Genomic DNA, 18,705 nt, shown 5'->3' with positions numbered 1-18,705 from the left:
TTGTCTCCATACATGTCAATTATCAGAGGACTCACAGCTTTGGCTGCTGGCCCTTTAATCTCACTGTTTGTTCACTGAACTTTCAGATTTGGCTTTGGATTTACCTCTTTCTGTGTTTTACTCAGATGGCAGTTTCTATAATCTACCAGGGGAAGTTTCCTGGGAAGGCATGACATGAGAAACACACGTCCATCTCAGTGGGACTGCACAATGAAAGCTCCATGGGGTTGGGCCATTTCTCCCCTCCTCTATAAATGTCTAAAGCTAACAGCATCCTCCTCAGATTATATAAAGGTTGTGAAGCTCCCACACTGATCTAAAGGCTGACAAGTTGTTGCCTGATCTTGTGAAACAATGGAAGAGTTGATTGAAGCCATCATCAGAGCACTCATGTTTATTGCAGGGATCCTGGGAAACAACTGGCTGGCTATATGCTCCCTGCCCAGGCACAAATCCAGCATCCGCACAAACGAGGTCCTTTTCATCAATCTGGCCATCTCCAACCTCATCACCAACTACCTGGTGGACCTGCCTGACACCATGGCAGATTTTGCTGGGCGGTGGTTCCTGGGGAAGACCTACTGTGGAGTGTTTTGCTTCTGTGCTGGCCTCTCTGAAACCAGCAGCATCTTTACAACCTTCTTCATCAGTGTTTTCTGGCACCAGAAGCTGGTCGGCTCCCTGAAACGAGGCGGCGCACCGGTGCAGATGGACAGCCTGTGTCTCGTGGGCTGTCTGCTTGCTGGGAGCTGGACGGTGGCTGTGGTCTTCAGCGTCCCACACTTCTTCTTCTTCACACTGGAGGTGGCAAATGACAGCCACGAAGATTGCATAGAGATCTTCCCTAATCCAAATGCTAGGCAAATATATGAAGCAATTTATTTAACCCTGGCTAACGCTTTACCTATGGCTGGGATTGTATTCGCCAGTGCCCAGATTGTCATCACTCTGCTTCAAAACCACCAACGTATAAGGAGTCATAACTCTGATCAAACCAAGGAGATGGTTAAAGAGGAACGAAAGAGATTTGAGAGCAAACGCAACAAGGCATCGGTCAGCATCATCTCTGGTCCAACCACCTCAAAAGATCTCAGAGATTCTACATCTACAAACCACATTTATACAGGTGTGCCTGCTCCTTCCTCTCCAAACCGACAGCCATCGGGCCATAGTCTCCACAATGCTCCCCAGAACTGCAGCGTTGGAGCTCAGCCAAATCTCTCGAGGCCCTCTCAGATACCATCTAAACCCCATCCGAACTCAAGCACTCAGGTGAGAGCGGCCAAGAGCGTGGTGGCTGTAGCCAGCGTGGTGCTGGTATGCTGGCTGACTCATTTGCTTCTGCACATTACTAACAACATCCACACTTCATCAATAGTAGTGGAGGTGTCCAGCTACATCGCAGCCTCCTACACGTGCATCATTCCCTACATCTTCCTGCACGGAGTGAAAAAACTCACTTGCTCATCCAAAAGATAAAAAGACACCCAGCTCTTTCTCTTGAGCCTCAGTGTACTCTCTTTTTACTCAGCTGTCCAACACATTATATCAAACCGCTTCACTGTTTATTCATCTGCATTTATTTATACATTTTATTTCTCCTGCACTATAAAAGGCTAGATCCAAATCGGTCAGCACACCGTTTTACAAAGAGGACAGAGGAGTCAGAACTCAGACCTATTTTAAGCAAATTTTTCGAAGGCTTTGCAATGCCCACAGTTGCCTCTAAACCTCTGAGAGAAGCACGATATCTTCAAGACCTCCTGACTATCATTTAAAGAGCAGAAAATTCAATATGACAAGTGGCCCTCACCTACTTAGAACAAGCTCTCTGGTCATTTCAGAGTGACAGAGTGTGAATAGTTTCACTGTGACTGGTTGTACGCTTAACAGAAGGTACTGTCATCTTTATTGTATCTGAGATTACATGGTCACAAATAAAAGATGGCTTTTTGCTTGTACCAACAGTTTGCCATATGTTCAGTTTGCTACTTTTCAGCTATAAAAACACATATCTGACAATCATGGGTCTAAAACAATCAAATGGAAAATGTTTACACATACTCCAGGAAAACCCTGTATTTGTTCTGGCTTAGGTTTCTACAAAAACATTCAAGCATTAGGAAAACAGATGCAAACCTTCAGACATTTTCCCTCACAGACATTATGCATGGCTTACTATACTGGAGCGTGTGCAAGTATACCAACAAAAATAAACCCAACATCAGGTCAAAATCTGTTTATTTCTCATGAGGCTAAGAATCAAAACACAATTGTGTACTCCAACACACAGCTAATTGTAATTTAGCAATTACTGCCTTGTAGGGTTGATGTTTCTAAGAAAGCATGAGTGAGGGAGTCAATTAAAGATAATTATGTAAACAGTGTCACATCCACCCAAAGCAATTAAATGCCCCTTTCTGCTGATCATTTGTAGAGTTTCACACAGATATATCTCAACCAAGAACACGTGTGTGTCTAGTTCACAGACAACACCTAGTTTCTGTGTAGTGTTTTGAAAACATCCTCAAAAGTTCTGTTTTATTTCATTAAAAATGAGTTTTATTTATTTTTCTTCCAAGTGGGCCAAAGTTTGCAGAGTTAAAAAATCGTTCTGCTTTCAAAACAATCACAAAAAAAAGCACTCACACACAATGGCACCGTTAAATCTAACGCCCAAGCAGACAAAACATTCATTGTAAATAATAAAATGAAATGTGTAAATGACTTGTGGCAGAAACGACGGCATTATGGCCAAGTTATGTACATAATTACAACATATAAAACTAAACTGTTTGCAGACAGGCAATAGAACAATCAAACTCATTCCCCTGTGAAGAAATGGCTTCAGTTGGGGACATTTTACCAGAAAAATCAACCATCACATAACTGCATTTCCACTATAACCAATAAGCTGTAAAATTTAAAGGGATTTCATATTTGTGATGAAAAAAGTGTCTTCTCATCTTTAGATATATGACTGTTATTTGCACACAATGCAAATAACAGTCATTCTTTCCAAGGTTGTATTTCTGCATAATGTTTAAACTAACAAAATGTATCAAATAAGTTATAAAAACCTGTCTCTCCAAGCTGCAAAACAAACTGGAGGGGGAAAAAAGAGCCAAACTCTACTTTGTAATACAAACGTCATCATCATATTGTCCTTTGCTGACAATGTAAACACACTTTAAATCAGCAGTTTTCACTTAAGGCCAACAGGGCAACACCCACAAGTCACCCGTCTCTTGACCACAGTTACATCAGTGGAGTTTCTCCAGCTTTGCCTGCAGGGACTTGAAGTTGCCGATGGTTTGTTGAAGGACAGAGTTTGGGCTCAGGGACTGCAGCTCCACGAGGTAACCGCAGATGTTGTCAAGACACACGTTAGTGAAGCGACGTCTGCAAAAAACAAAACAAAAACAACTTTGCAATGTTTGGAAATGGGATGCTTCATATAGTCTTAGTGAACTCTGACCTGAATAAATCACAGAGAAATGATCAAAGTGCAAACTAAACATCACACGTGGCCAAACGAGGTGAGGTTTTACATGTTTGTCCACGGTATCTGACTGCCTGCTGGGAGCTGGCATGATGGGCATGATCTGTTGCTTAGAAACAGCAAAAATGCATCACACTGAAGAGGGGGGGGGGGGGTACAAAAAACACTAGTGTGATCAAGATAAGACCTGTATTTAAAGCATGATCATTTTGCTCCTTTTATGGAACATTTAATACATTTTCTATTTTTGGTGTAAAATTAGAAAATGTATTCACTTACTTAAAAAAAAATGTTCAGCGTCATTACTCTCTGTTACGCTTTTTAAGTACTTTCTTCCTGTGCTCACAGCATTTAAAATTTAGCTTAAGATTTTATCTAAAGTCTTGAAAATAAACCAAGATCATACTTTCCGGTGTAAATGTCTCGCCAGACTCGTCCCTGGAGAATTTATATTTTAACGTACCAACTACACATGTGCATAGCCAGCAGACTACCAGAAGGAAGACTACAGGAATGCCTGCTCGTGCATTGGATCTGCAGCTGTCCTTGTCCAAAATGGAGAATAATCTGGGCCTGAGAGGTTCTCAGTTCTGATCTTCACCCCCAATGAGTAAACAAAAGCATGCCTCTTATGACTTCTTTGTATGTAATCTCGGTTAAAGTTTCACAGGTTCATCTGTAGTACAAGAGAGATTAAGGGATTGTGTTTTAACTGCCTCTGCGCAAACTTAAACTCCCTATTCCAGTACTATTTAATATTAGTGGTTTTTATTGTATATGGTTCATTTTCATGGACTTTTAAATGGCTTTAAACAGTGTGCTTTTTTTCCTTTCAACATCTGTCCAGGGGACAAAAGTTCAACAGAGATTTAACCAACACTGGCACATGTACAGTAATGTTGATGAATGTGTATCGTCTCTAAAAGAAATAAAATAATCAGCTTACACACTGACTGATGGCAACAGTTGTGATAGTAATGCTCACTGGGGACCTTAGGTTAATGCTGTGAACACTACCGCAGCCACTACAGGCCAGGAGCTGAACAGACCGTAATTACCTGTCATAAGTTGGTACCCTGCTGGGGTCTTCTACATATCCTGAGAGAAGTACATGGATACACTCCACTAAATGAAGCGGTTTCCTCAGACGTTGCCAGCAAGGATCCTATGAAAAATTTAGAAACAAACAAACAAAGGGTTGGTTTTTTTGATTCATTGAGATAGGTGGATCATTACTGAACAGACTAAAAGAAAGTTCAGCTTAAAAAGTCACAGGGTACTGCATGTACCCGAGTTTTGAAGAGCTGGTCATAGACTTCCAACAGACGTGGCAACTGCACTCCAATCTCCTGCATAGTGGATGTAACGAATCCCACATCCCAGTTGAGCCGGCAAACCTCCTGCTCCAGGAACTTTACTAGAAACTCTGCAATCACAGGACACATCAGCTCCTTAGCATCGCATACTCAGCAATATGTTCACTCCCGGGTACGTAATTGATTATGTGCATGCATGCAAGTACCGATGATTTATATAAAATTAATAAATGCCTCCATAGGCATGACAAGCTTGAACATGCTGGTTATGAAAAGGAGGATAATTAAACAATTGCCTTAATCACCAACATGACCCTACAGACCTGCACACCAGAGACATGCTGACATAAATGATGCTAAAGGGAACTCCAATTATATTACTGTTGACAAAATTTTAAAGTGCAAGCTGGCAAATTTTAATCAGACTAAAACTCAATGTAATTACAGCTTACCCAAAGGGAAATATCTCGGTGTTCCAGCATAAATCTTTCCAAGCGATACCAGCTTCAGATTAAGAGACCTCATTCTATCTACTGGACTCATGGCCACAGTATCTTCCAGTTCTGAAAGAGAGAAGAGGTATAAGTGAGATATAAAGCATGCAAAAAAATACATAAATATAAAGCAGAAAGGGTGTGTGTGGGTGTGAGAGAGAGAGGGGGGGGGGGCGGGGTGTCCCAGGTTGCATTTTTGCAGGATCTTGACATTTCGCTCACCTTTCTCCAAAATCTCCTGCCACAGCGAGTGCACCAGGATCGGGTCAGAGTGTCCAGCGCAGTGAATGATGGCCAGTTTGCATTCAGACAATTTGAAATGATCGGCAAACTCTCCATAGAGCTATGCAACAAAAACAGTTCCACAAACAAATTTCTATTCACTGTAAAAACAAAACTCTTTATCCATCACCTTTAAATTAGGGCTAGCGTGTTAAAATACTCCTAAAAACACTCTTCTCTGTTCCACAGTTGCACGTTACCTTTGTGATGTCCATTAGTTCCGAGTCCAACTGAGAGATGACATTTTTCACAGAGGGATGATGGGAGTACTGTCTGATCAAGGTTTCCTGTATCTGTACTTGGATACGCACAAGCTATGGCAGACAGGAAGTAGACAGAGCATGAGCAGAATGTGCTGAATTTCAGGCTAGGATTTCTTTCACTGTAAGCGTTACAACGTCAGGGTTACCTCCATCTTCTCCTCCAGCTCATGGAGGAACTCTCCGTCAGATGCCTGAGCTGAGATAGAGGATGAACTCTTCGCAGACAGGATGGCTCGAGCGATGTACTCCAAACGCTGCTTCAGTGAGATCTCCGTGCTACATGATCAGAGTGCAAACATCAAGGTACTTTTTCTAAATTGTTTTTTAATAAGTTGAATATAACGTATACACTTGCTGAAGGAGTCAGTGTTGGAGGTGGCCAATTTTCCATGTAAATGTGTTGCATGTTGTGGCGTTGGCATTGTACTGCTGTGTCCGAACCTGTGCATGTCGGCGAGGCGGGCCAGTACGTGGGCAGCTTTGCCAAAGTTACGATTCTTCTCGTAGTAGCGCCACAGGAGGTCCATATTATGAACTTTACTCTGGTCCTGCTTGATCATATGCATCAGATGTTCTTCCAAGTATGGAGAATTCACCTGGACCGCAGAGCACAGGGACAAACACGGGTATCATATACTGGTGTGCAATCACCATGACAATGCCAAAAGGCATCTTCAATTTGTTCATACACAAATGTGTGGAGGTGTAAAAAATAAAACTGCAAGAATCAGAGTAAAACAACACTGAATATGCAGTAAAATGTTAGATTTAAACATTTTTCTATTCATTTTTTTATTATTTTAGGGGAGTTTTTACGTCAAGAGAAAGACATTTTAGGAATCAAACTTTTTTTTTTTTTTTTTTTTTTTAAATGTAGTTTCAACTTGCCTTGATAAGTATTTAAATCGGTTTTAATTCTCCTAGTTTTTTTACACACCAGTTGATTTTTATACATCTTCATTTATATATTTTTTTCATAAAACAATTTCTTTGAATGAAATTGAGGTGCAAAAGCTTTGGATGAATCAATAAAAAGGAGATGTGAAACATTCATGAATAAATAGAAAGGTCATTTGGGAAAGCAAATAAATGAGGAGCTTTATTTAAAAATCTAAATAATAATCTACAAACAAATTAAAACTAGAAATTAATTCATTACTTGATTAATTTGAATTTAAAGAAACTATTTTTTCCTTTCATTTGTTCCCTTATAAATTTCAGATTTTCTCAGCACCTGTCTTCCATGTATATTAGCTGTTATGTTTGGGGCAATAAAATCTGGTTGAAAATAGAATCTAAACCATGGGTGAGCAACTCCAGGCCTCGAGGGCCGGTGTCCCAGCAGGTTTTAGATGTGTCCTTGAACCAACACAGCTGATTTAAATGGCTAAATTAGCTCCTGAGGTTCTCCAGAGGCCTGGTAATGAACTAATCATGTGATTCAGGTGTGTTGACCCAAGGTGAGATCTAAAACCTGCAGGACACCGGCCCTCGAGGCCTGGAATTGCCCACCCCTGATCTAAACTGATGTAAGAACCGATGTCTGCCAACTAAAAAGAGAAAGAAAAATGAAAAGGTAAAACAAGCTTTACTGAAACAAAACATTTACGAGCAAGCAGACAGTACCTCGAGCAGCTTGTCAGTCAGGTCGGCCTGAATCAGCCAGTTGTAGAGCGCGATGTGAAACAGCTCGTCCTGAGACCTCTGGGCCAAACCCAGCATCTGCTCAAACTACACAGGAACAGATTTTTATTAGAAATGAAGATGATACACAGTGCAGCAGAAAGAAATGAGAGAAACTCCTACTCACATGAGCTGTCGCTTCCTCATTGCTGAGCATGTTGGGGTCCGAGGTCATGACAGGAGGACCGGGCTGTTTAGGGACACTGGGGGACTGTGGGGCAGCTTTGCTCTGGTTCACCAGCTCCTGCATGGTGTCTGTGATGCACTTATAACATGAAAGTCTGGAGGTTTAAAAAGCAAAGATAAAGAACGGTGATGACTACATCTCTGATGTGGGTGATTTGTTTAAGGCTTCTTCTACCTTTCCTGGAAGGCCTGCTGTCCCACTCTGTCCTGCTCAGGTTCTCCATTCTTGTAGAAATGAGGCCCTAGCCTCTGTGGATCCTTCTTCTCTGCCGCAGTGAGACACAACTCCAGGATTCCCTCGTAGAAACGCACTGAGAAGATAAGCAGCGTTAGAAAATAAATCTCACGAACAGTATGTATATATATATATATATATATATATATATATATATATATATATATATATAAACAGAGATAGTGGAGATGTCTTGCATCTCCTTACCCTGTCTGTACTGGGAGCAAACAAGTGGGAGGTCTGTGTGCTGGCTGATCTGTTGGTAGAGCCGTAAAGACTCTCTCAGTGTTCTCTCTTTATCTGCTTTATTCTGGATCTGCTTGGAGCTCTGCAGCAACTCATTAGCCTGAGTGGGGGACAAGAGCAAATTCAGTGCTGAGACACATGAATCGATGTGGATAAATCAATAACCTCTTAGTACAAGACCTCATTGCCTTAAAAAATACCATGATTATAAGAAATGTGAAAACAAGACGCACACATCAATAAAGTAAGAATGTGATACCCCTGAAGCAGCAATAATTGTAACTATACTTAACACAGAGGTGGAAAAAAAAGGTGTGTGTACGAACCTTGGAGCAAACGCTGTCATCGCTGCTGTACAGCAGCGGACAGATGTCACGCAGGTGATTGCTGATAGCATCCACGGAGGCGTTATCTTTGATATAGACATTAATGAGTCCTGTGATGAGCGCTCCAGATAACTCCTTGCCCCTTATCACAACATCTTTAAAACTTGCTCCCTTCATCTGCTCTTGAAACTCCTGCAAATAACAAGAAATGGCAGAATGACAAAGGAGCACTCCAAAAACAACGGGGAGCTTCAATTGAATACCAGGTTTTACTGCAGGGGTATGAGCATCTGTTTGTAGTGCACATATGCACCTTTGGCAGCTCAGACATAATGAGGCTGAACTGATGATCACAGAGAAGCTTCCAGAGGGCCAGAGTCTGATATGAGCGATGCACTAACTGCTGGATGGCCTGCAGGGACACTTTCTCATAGACTTGAGCCTTGGCTGGAAACGGAAATGACAAAGGAAAAAAAAAAAAACTTACACTGTGTTTCCTTTCCCACATTTATATATAGTGTAATAAAAAAAATATTCAGGGGAAAAAATGAAGCCTGTATTCATGACTCACTGTGATATTTCCTCTGGAGTTCCTGCTGAACCTGCTGAGAGCTGGCTCCATCAGGACGCATGAATCCCAGCAGCCTTTGCTGCAGGTTGGCAGGGGAGCTGAAGATAAGAGGAAACAACACAGATGTTATACAAGAGAGATAGGAAACAAGAGTCTGTTGAAGTATATTTTTATCTTTTTAGCATCTACAGATCCTGTTTTGTGCATTAACATCAAAAAGGAAAGTGTTTTGGTTTTTTGAGGGTTTTGAACAGAAGCTAGTTTGAGGGGACGTCTCATCTAAACAGAACTTCATTTGATACCTTTTTCAGTCCTTAATCACCTGAGCTGAACTGTTCTCCGCAGACTAAAACATTCAGCAAAGTTAAACCATCTGTTCATATCCCAGCTGGTGTTACATCATGTATTCTGCTCACTGAACTGAAGGAAATCTTTAATTCTTTTTACATTTATATTATTCTACTCCTTTAATTTGAAGGCAATGTTGCAAAAGATCTAACAACTTTCTGAGGTATCAATACAGCTATTAACTCAAAATAAGAATAAACAAATCTGTAAGGAGCTTCACCTTGCAGCACCGAGAGAGGAGGGACTGAACTGAGAGTTTTTATCCAGAAACTCCTGCAAGCCGCAGAGCTCGTGAAGGACTGACTCCACATCAAATGAATTAACACTGCTTTCCAACTGTGGGGGTAAAGGATGAAAGCTAGTGTTAATTATTAACAACATGTAAGAGATAGGAATAGTTTTATTTACTTAGCGCCATTCAAAATAAAAATCACAAGGAGCTTCACATCAAATAAAAACCACAAAAGAAGGACAATAAGGACAAATAAAATGCTAAATGAATCCACTGAGCTCACAGATTGAATTCTAAACTTGATTGGGAGCAATGAGATCAGTAGAGGTATGACATGGGAACGTTTGGGAGGATCTTCTGTAGATCATCCAAACTGCAGACGATCTACCTGCCTCAGTAAAAGCTCGTTAAAGAGTGAATTACAGGACAGATTTAGAAATAAAACTAATATTTCTCAGCTGACGAAAGCAAGAACAAACCAGGTCCTTAACATGCAAATCCAGTGGCAAGCACCAATCAAGTGTCAAAGACAAGATCTCTAATAAAAGGAAAGCTAATCCAGATTTCGAATGAACCAGGGGGACGGGCTGACAGGGGCACAAATTTTATTTCCATTCAACCGGAGAAAATTATCTTGACATCCAAGATTTTTTTTACAATCCAAACAATTCTGCTGTGAGTAAATGTAACTGTAATGTTACTTACAATACTGACAGTCTGATTCCCTTTGCTGATAGTTTTCTCGACAGCAAGGCTGCCATCCCAAATATTTCTGTTCAGAGTCAGCAGGAAAACAGGAGAGGAAGACATGTGACTCAGCAGTTTAAGGACAACATCAACACACATCAGCAACCAAAGCTTTGAATCAGAGGCTGAGTATTTAAGCTGTGACCCAGAAAAATGTGACAAATGATGACAGGCTTTACTAACCCGAGAATGCGTGCAAAGTAGATGCAAATGCCGTTGTGCTTCCCGGAGAAAATCACCTCAGGGCCAGCTGACATAGGTGTGATGGGGGCAGAGCCAGACTGCATTGATGCAAAGGGTGTGGCCAGTGCTGGGGGTATAATACCTGAAGGGGGCATTAATAATGCACGATGGTAAATATTATAGTTAGCGATTAAAATGATTGTTTTCTTCACGTACAGATCTTGTTTTGCATGATTTGGTCACATCCCACCAGCCAGGTGGACACAGCAAAATGTTTGTTCATTTACCCGGTGCTGGAGAGCTCATCACAGGCCCAACAGTACTGGGTGACGCCAAGGCTGCAGGAAATCTCATCTGTGCTTCTCCTCCATATCTGATCAAAATAGTAAAAAACAGCACTGACTTTAGTTTGTGCACACTGTGAACGACTGGAAATATTTACATATATCAAACCATTAACTGACCTGAAGAAGGCTCTGGTAGCCCATTGTGAAACCTCTCTGTCGCAAGCAGCACTGGAGCAAGCGAGGATTAAGGCTGTGGCACAAGCCTGCTCCTCCTGTACAGAAAACAGTAATGATTCAAAAATATGTTGCATGTGATGAAGGTGTCTGTGTGTCACAAAGGCTGCTAGCTAGTCACATGCATAGGCTTACTGCTACATGGTATGATAAGGGGATTATAAAACATTACACAGTGATTGTCATTGTGATTTTACCCGGTGGAGCTTGAAGAAGCGTTCAATTTCTTCACTTTCCCCTCCAGCACAGCTCACCAGGAGGTGACGGAGCTGATCTACTGGTCTCAGCTTTTGAAAAATATGACTCCCCTGAAGGAGATTTGACACTTTTAGTTGTACAGTTATGATAATGTCTTGTCACACTGTAACAAGATTAAGTTTACGTATGCAACATGAAGCATCATGACAACAATTTTAACCTTTGCAGAGAGGAGGACAAACTTCTGTGGAGGGATGTTGTGCTGCTGGACCACCACAGGAGAACTGGTGATGGGGATATGGTCCTTGTTCAGCGGAGTAAAAAAATTGGCCGGTCGCTCCTCATTAATGGCACAAAGAGCCCAAGAGTGTCCATCTACATTAGACATCATCTGCAATGCAACATGTGCAGCGAACATGACAGATAAACTGATCAGTATCTAACAAAGTGCCAAAGAAAGGGAAAACATACATTTAATTTATTCATTGCATGACTTTTTTTGTGCTAACCTGCGTCTCCATTAAGGGCTTCTTGAATGGAAAGGAGTCGTGATTGATGCACCACAGAATGTCACTGTCCTCTGTCTCAGAAGCAGCCATAAGAAGAACACCTGATAGATTTCAAATGTATTAAAGACAGATGTGGTTCCTTGCCAACGAAGCCCCGGTACGTTACTGAACGAACAAATAAATGATTCAGGATCTGAGTGCCATTTGCTTATTACCTTTGCTGTGTAGTGCCTTATGTACTTTGGAGGGTTTCTGGAGGGTAGAGGAGGCAGAAAAACCTGGAGGAAGGCGAACGTGTACCATAGCTAGTAGGCTAGGTCGCACTGCAACGTTCTTCTGGTGCGGAGGTGCAAAAGGTGTAGTGCTGAAGTAGAGACGCACACCTGCAGAAACACAGTATCAGTACAGACCGATACATAATGCACGTATTCTAGTATTTCATCTCATACTGATTAATATTTCATAACATACCTGCGTGGGTGACGGCAAGAAGATGGCAATCTGAGGACTCTGATCTGTCAATCACAGAGATCTGTACGATGGGTTTGAAGACCGAACGATCTATTGTCCTGAAAATGGAAAAACTGAATTTTTCAAACAGGCAGAGAAAAAAAAGAAATACTCTCCTCTGAGCGGATAACAACACAAAAAGAAGCTTGATTGATGTTTATTAAACTAAAACATGCCTCGCAATGTTTCCAGCAGCCGCAACAATTGAACTCTGTGACATTGTTGCCACGCGACTCATTCCTTGCCCGTCAGCACCCAGGTCATACACCTGAAAAATATGAAAGTATTTCATTATTTAAAACGACAGGTGATTACTGCACATTTATTGCTTTCCGGGCCGATCAGAAAGATATGTACGCACAAAATGTGCCTCATACCTGAAGGACACCTTTTTCTGAGCGTGTGAAAAGTGTGTTACGAGAGTTATCTATTGCAATCTGCACAATGGGATCTGTGGAGAGAAGCAACAAAATGTTCCAGTCAGCTTTGATCAGGCAGATAGATTTCACTCCACCTGGAAACGTGAACCTGCTCCTTACCATCTTCAGAGAAGGAGAACTGAAGAACAGAAGGGATTAGGAAGGACAGAGAGCTCTTAGAGTGGTTGATTTTTCTGCAGCGTTGGCTCAGCCAGCCTGCCTCAGCCTGGTAAGCGATCTCATAGAGGCAGCCGTCCTTCCCCGCCATAAAGATGCGTCCCAGATCTGTGGAGGTGATGGATAGGATGTAGGTGTTGTCTGTGGGGATTGAGAACAGAGGGTCTGGTAGCAGCTGCATCCCACCAGACATGCTGTCATTCAACCCTGAAACAAGAGAGACACACAAATATGACCCAGATAAACCAGCGTAAGCACATCATGATATCATAGGCACTACTCCCATTACCCAACTCTGACATCCATACAAATATCCTCACACCGATTCTTAAAAGTGTGCTTGTCTGGCATTTGTTGTTATATAGCTGACAATGTAAATGGTAACAAACTGAATACATGCCTTTAAAACAGCTGGATATAATTTAATGTACTGCTGCTTAATACCAGGGTTGCTGCAGGATTTGAGATGGAATGTGTAACTATTAATGTTAAAAGGAAAACCTTTTCTTTTACCTACAAAATATTACAAAAATTCTGATGAGGAATCACTTACCAGCTTGACCTTTGGGGAAACTGAGCCCAAGGATGACCACGTCCACAGAAGTGGCCAATACTAAGAGGTAGTGAATGTGTGGCTGTAAAATCCCTGAGAAAAGAAAAACAGAACCCATAAGAATTACTCAAACAAAAGATGACAAATGCTTTGCGAGTGCCTAGGCGTACCTTGTTTTGGTTTTACTAGGCCGACTGCCAAAATAGTTTCAATCAGGCCATCAAAATAGGCCACGTCTCCTCTGCAAGGAATAAAAAAAGAGAAAAAAAATGCCTCAACTCCTGGTTTTATCATCAATAAAGACTCTCAACAAAAATATTATTACTAATAATATTAGCAGAGTTTGTGCACTCGACTTGGTTTGTAAAAGTCAGTCAGTCCTGTTTTATCCAAGAGGTACGCACCCATCTTCGTAATTCCACATAAAGATGTCATTGTCGATTGTAAGCCACGCTCGAGAAATTTCAGGGAAAACTCCCATCATGCAGTTGAACTGCATGTCTACAAGTTGGTTAAGCTGAAACTCGTATTACTTGTGGAACAAACACAAGTGCAATGAACATATTTTCTACTCGATATGTCAGATGAAAATCATTGCATTTGTTTTTCCTGAATGAACGAAAGGATACGGCTGAATTGCTCCACGAGCTCAGGTGGCAGAGGGACTCGGCGGACTGCACTGAGCTCTGGCAGGTTAGGCACACTGAGTAAACCAGGCCCCTGGAGTGGGTAGTCCATATCTGACACCCCGGAGAGGGACGGCATATCTGTGAAGAACAACAGGAAGTCTGTTTATAGTATTAAGTTTTTCTCCATCACTGTAAAATAAGGTAAGCAATATAGTTGTTGAAATATATAAAGATGTTACACTGAAAGGTGTTAAGACAATGGTTCATTCTATATCAACTGACCAAATGCATCAAGCTTGGCCGTCTCTGGTTTTCCTGAAGAAAATTCCAGGACTACACTTCCAAATAAGGAAGCTGACAGGCTTTAGCTTTTAGCCTAGTGCATGACACTCACATTGTGAAATTTAAGCTCTCTTAAATACCATCTGTAAAAATATATATTTTTTAAAAGTCATGCTGAGAAAGTGAGGCTGAAGTTATAAACAAAGACACCAAATCTTTGCAAAAAAAAAGAAAAAAGAAGAAGAAGTAACAATTAAGTTGTTACGGTGATGTTTTGGCGGGTTTTCTGGGGGGGCGGGTCTGGAATATCAACGAACCATTCATCTGATATGAGTAATTTGGTAGTACAGAAAACACCTCATATACGGAAATCTGTGTTCCAAAAACTATTACAATTTTCATCAAAATTCACGCTGTCAGAAATATATGTTGAACTTCAGCTACACTTTTGAAATTCCATATTCCTTCAGTCACATCAGCAGATATTTGGCCTAAAATATTTGAATGACTACTTAGCTACTAGGAGAACTACCTACAATATATGAAAATGGCTCCACAGAAAATGGTGTCTTAAAAATGCCCCCTAAACACAAAAACAAACTGATAATAAGGAGCGCAGTTAGCACTGTTGTCTCACAGCAAGAAGGCACCGGGTTCAAATTAGAGATGGACCGATCCGATATTACGTATCGGTATCGGTCCGATACTGACCTAAATTACTGGATCGGATATCGGAGAAAAATAAAAAAAATGTAATCCGATCCATTAAATATCACGAAAGCACCTCACAAAACTTGCAACACGCCGTAACTCACCTCAGAACGTTAGCATGTCGGAGCAGTATGCATCACGTGATAGAGCGGCTGTGGCATGCGGGACCTGTCGGTGGTCTGGATAGCATTTGGAGCTTCGCTAGCAACCCGGCATTTCATCTCCGACAAAGTTATCCCCGAGAGAAGTAAAGCAAGTGTGTAAGTCCATCTCTGAATGTTTGTAAAGCATTCCTGCGTTAAGCTTAACAAACGACTGCCTCTTCTTGCTGCTACTTCAATCATGAAACTGCTTAACGATCAGCTGATCGGCTTTTCTGTCGCCAGTCTGTCTCTAGTTTGCTTTTGGCCCACTTTGCACCAGAAAGAGGAAACCAGCGGCTGAACAACAGCAGCACGTTTAAGCTTGATCAGCTGTTGTTAGAATGTATTTAATATTACTTTCTACTCGAGGATCTTTTTCTACGTAGCTGACGCTGGTAACTGTGCAGGGGCGGATCTAGCAAAGTTTAGCCAGGGGGGCCGATAGGGCATTAACAGGGAAAAGGGGGCACAAAGACATACTTTTCTTTCTTATTCTCATTTAAAATGTCTAGCTTTTAATAAATAATTATCTGACACCCAAAGTTTTAATTTGATGTAAAAGGAATAGAAGTCAATTACTGTATATAGTAACTATTAAGTCTAATATACCCTAGTAAGCTATAGTACTTTTTCCTTTGGGAAGGTACCATCTGTGCAGTCTGCAATTTTGTTGAAGAAAGATGTTGAATCTATTTAATATTTCTTGAAAAATAATTGATTTCTGTGCATTTTTTTTCACACTGCATCAAATTAAGGTTGATTACGTCGATTAAGCATCATGAGGTGGCGCGTGAGGGGTGGTTCCCTATTTATTTATTTTTGTTGTTGCTGGGAGTTGGAGCCCTATTAGTTAGGTTGCTTAATATTTATGCTAAGTACTCTTTAAAATACCAGAATAGGGAGGATGGTGTAGGTTTAAGTTTATTAGATTGATCAGTATTGCTGAACTATGAAATATTTTTTTTTTGCATACAGGTATAACAGAATAGCTTTAGTGTAGTTGTTGTTTTAAACTTGAGTATGAACTTATACAAAATGCAGCAAGATATTTAAAAAAGTTTTGTTGATTAAAAAAACACTATATCGGATTCATATCGGTATCGGCAGATATTCAAATTTATGATATCGGTATCGGACATAAAAAAGTGGTATCGTGCCATCTCTAGTTCAAATCCAGTGTGGCGTTTGCATGTTCTCCCAGTGTCCCCTGGTACTCCAGCTTCCTCCCACAGTCCAAAGACATGCATGGGGTTAGGTTAATAGGTGATTGCCTAAACTTCTAAAGGTGTAAATGTGAGAGTTAATGGTTGCCTGTCACTATCTGCTAGCCCTTCAACAGACTGGAAACATGTCAAAGGTGTACCCTGGCTTTCGAATTTTTGTCAGGAAAATCAGAGATGGTTAGGCTGAGAATTTTATCCAAAACTTGGTCAAGTGATATGAAATAATTCCAATGTGAACTTTGCATTTCCCTTATCTATCTTTTTAACTACTGAGCAACAGAATAATTTAGCCCCTTAAAATAAAATACCATGATGCAAGCGTAACATAGAGATGCTTCATTTGCTTATAAATCTGTGGAGCAGATTTCGCTTTCCTCCTTTTACAGTTAAATAAAATAATAATAATAACCAAACAAAAAAAGAATCACATATGGAGAATACATTCTTACAATGAGATGATCTACGGGAGTTTAACCAAATATTTTGATAAAGCTTTTTGCCTTAAATCATTTAATTAAAAAAAAAACCCTAAGTGCTAAACCTTCACATTTTCATGCTTTTCAACACATCACCCTGAACTTTTTAAACTGTCTCTCTTCACCCAAACACATCCATATTTCCCACAGTCACTCCTGAAATCTGTATTTTACACACACATGAGCAACAACTGCTGCTCAGATCCTCTGTAGGAAAGTTTTGTCCAAAACCTCCTGCAACATTTGCTTTCACCGACATTATCCATCCCAGTTTTTCCTCTACTCTTAGTGTTGCATGAGCTGTAAACAAACAGCTATCATTAGGTCTTTCCTTCGCCTCAGCTTACTGTGTGAGGGGACTCCGAGCAGTTCTGACAGGTCGGGAAAGCATCGGTCATCCTGCAGGTGTCTGTCGATGAGTCGTGAGGAGTTCTCCAGGGCTTCAGCGAGCGCAGCGGCGGGGCTGCTGGGTCCAGCGGGGGACGGCATGGCTGGGCAACCACCGCTCACCTATCCTATCTGCACAAAAAGCAGTTCACAATTAATCGACTGCACAATTTGGCCAGATGCCCTCCGTAAATACCCGAGAGAAATAATCAAGCGATACACCAAAAACTTTAACTTTTTTTTTTCCAGTTGCTGCTAGCTAATGTTAGCTAGTTGACAGAACACCGGTTAGCTTTCTGCTGCCACTAAGAACCTATTATTTAGCATACAGCTAACTGCCAGCTAAGAGTGAAATAAAGCATTTAAAAGTGCGGTCATTGCTTTACCCAAATGAAACGATTCCGCGTGTTTCTGGTGTGTTAGGTCAACGAGTTGAGTTGATCAGTTGAGCAGCAAAATTCAAAGAATTACCCCCAATACACATATACAGCTAGCAGCCCGCCAACCTCATGCACAAGAGTAGAGAAAGGGTTATTTCCGGTGTAACTTCTTCTTCGTCTCCTTCAGAGTGTGTTGTACTGCCATCCACCAAAGATACACAAGAAGAGCTGTAAAATATTCCGCAAAATAACCACTTAAACCATTGAAAGACGTGCTGTATTCTGTTTCATCTGCAGTGCTGTTTCAAATAACGATGTTTTCAAATCTACGTATTCAATTGTTCTTGTAAATTTGATTTTTTTTTTAAACGTGAGACGCTCATTCTACAAAGGTCAGCAGTTTTAGTTTCTCAAGCAGAAACGCAACTTTTATGTTTTATTATGCATTCAAAAAAGGTTTGCAATCAAAAATTAAACCTTCGAGTGTAACATAATGTTTTATTGCAAAAAATAGTGATTAATTATGAATATGTGTAATGTGTGCTGAATCTCATGATACAACGATAAACTAATGACAGATACTAAGTATGGTTTTATTTCAAACAGATCAACATCACTGGCATTATTAAACTAAACACGTCACAAACTCCCTAGACAAAACAAACAAACAAAAAAAACCCCAGTGTGTTTGGGCTATCAAGAAAGGCGTTTTATACAATAGATCATGATATTTTAATAACAAATAATTGATTCAGTGGCATTACGGTGTAGTTTTAAATTTGGTTGGGAGTTAGTTAAGAAACAAACAATAGTTTGTGAAGTTAAATGATTGTTACTCCGTATGTATGGACATTGCTTGTGGCCTCCCCCAGGGGTCAGTGTTGGGCCCCAATTGTTGTTCAAAAGTTACACAGTACATCAATGTGAGGTGTCCACCGTGTTAAAAATGCTAGTTTTTGTTGATGACACTAAT

The 18,705-nt window shown here is 40.8% G+C and overlaps 2 protein-coding genes across 2 annotated transcripts; one reads left to right on the top strand and one right to left on the bottom strand.

The window, feature by feature from the left end:
- Positions 1 to 230: 230 nt before the first annotated feature.
- Positions 231 to 1,597, top strand: ora5 (olfactory receptor class A related 5). Its single transcript, XM_026173815.2, has one exon. It carries the CDS (start codon positions 355 to 357, stop codon positions 1,477 to 1,479), a length of 1,125 nt encoding a protein of 374 aa, XP_026029600.1. The 5' UTR covers positions 231 to 354; the 3' UTR covers positions 1,480 to 1,597.
- Positions 1,598 to 2,224: 627 nt separating this feature from the next.
- Positions 2,225 to 17,896, bottom strand: nup155 (nucleoporin 155). The gene is made up of 34 exons (XM_026173814.2): positions 17,739 to 17,896; positions 17,313 to 17,484; positions 14,131 to 14,268; positions 13,906 to 14,002; positions 13,672 to 13,742; positions 13,502 to 13,594; positions 12,892 to 13,155; positions 12,730 to 12,803; positions 12,529 to 12,620; positions 12,314 to 12,411; positions 12,058 to 12,225; positions 11,843 to 11,943; positions 11,554 to 11,724; positions 11,333 to 11,443; positions 11,079 to 11,173; positions 10,902 to 10,987; positions 10,615 to 10,756; positions 10,390 to 10,456; positions 9,673 to 9,788; positions 9,105 to 9,202; positions 8,847 to 8,980; positions 8,534 to 8,725; positions 8,169 to 8,307; positions 7,902 to 8,037; positions 7,668 to 7,821; positions 7,484 to 7,588; positions 6,299 to 6,453; positions 6,004 to 6,133; positions 5,795 to 5,908; positions 5,535 to 5,655; positions 5,271 to 5,381; positions 4,792 to 4,928; positions 4,561 to 4,667; positions 2,225 to 3,402 (listed from the first exon to the last, which is right to left on the bottom strand). Exons 2-34 carry the CDS (start codon positions 17,452 to 17,454, stop codon positions 3,264 to 3,266), a joined length of 4,098 nt encoding a protein of 1,365 aa, XP_026029599.2. The 5' UTR covers positions 17,455 to 17,484; positions 17,739 to 17,896; the 3' UTR covers positions 2,225 to 3,263.
- Between the last annotated feature and the right edge of the window lie 809 nt (positions 17,897 to 18,705).

This window comes from Astatotilapia calliptera, chromosome 7 (assembly GCF_964374335.1).
Source record: "Astatotilapia calliptera chromosome 7, fAstCal68.1, whole genome shotgun sequence".
NCBI lineage: Eukaryota > Metazoa > Chordata > Actinopteri > Cichliformes > Cichlidae > Astatotilapia > Astatotilapia calliptera.
This window is presented reverse-complemented; position numbering and strand designations above follow the sequence as displayed.

Coding starts and splice junctions, on each gene's coding strand:
- ora5 (XM_026173815.2), top strand. CDS start 355: ATGGAAGAGTTGATTGAAGCCATCATCAGAGCACTCATGTTTATTGCA.
- nup155 (XM_026173814.2), bottom strand. CDS start 17,454: ATGCCGTCCCCCGCTGGACCCAGCAGCCCCGCCGCTGCGCTCGCTGAA. Junction 12,226..12,313: donor TCTTGCCGTCACCCACGCAG/GTATGTTATGAA, acceptor GTGTTTCTGCAG/GTGTGCGTCTCTACTTCAGC. Junction 9,203..9,672: donor TCCTCTCTCGGTGCTGCAAG/GTGAAGCTCCTT, acceptor TCTTATCTTCAG/CTCCCCTGCCAACCTGCAGC.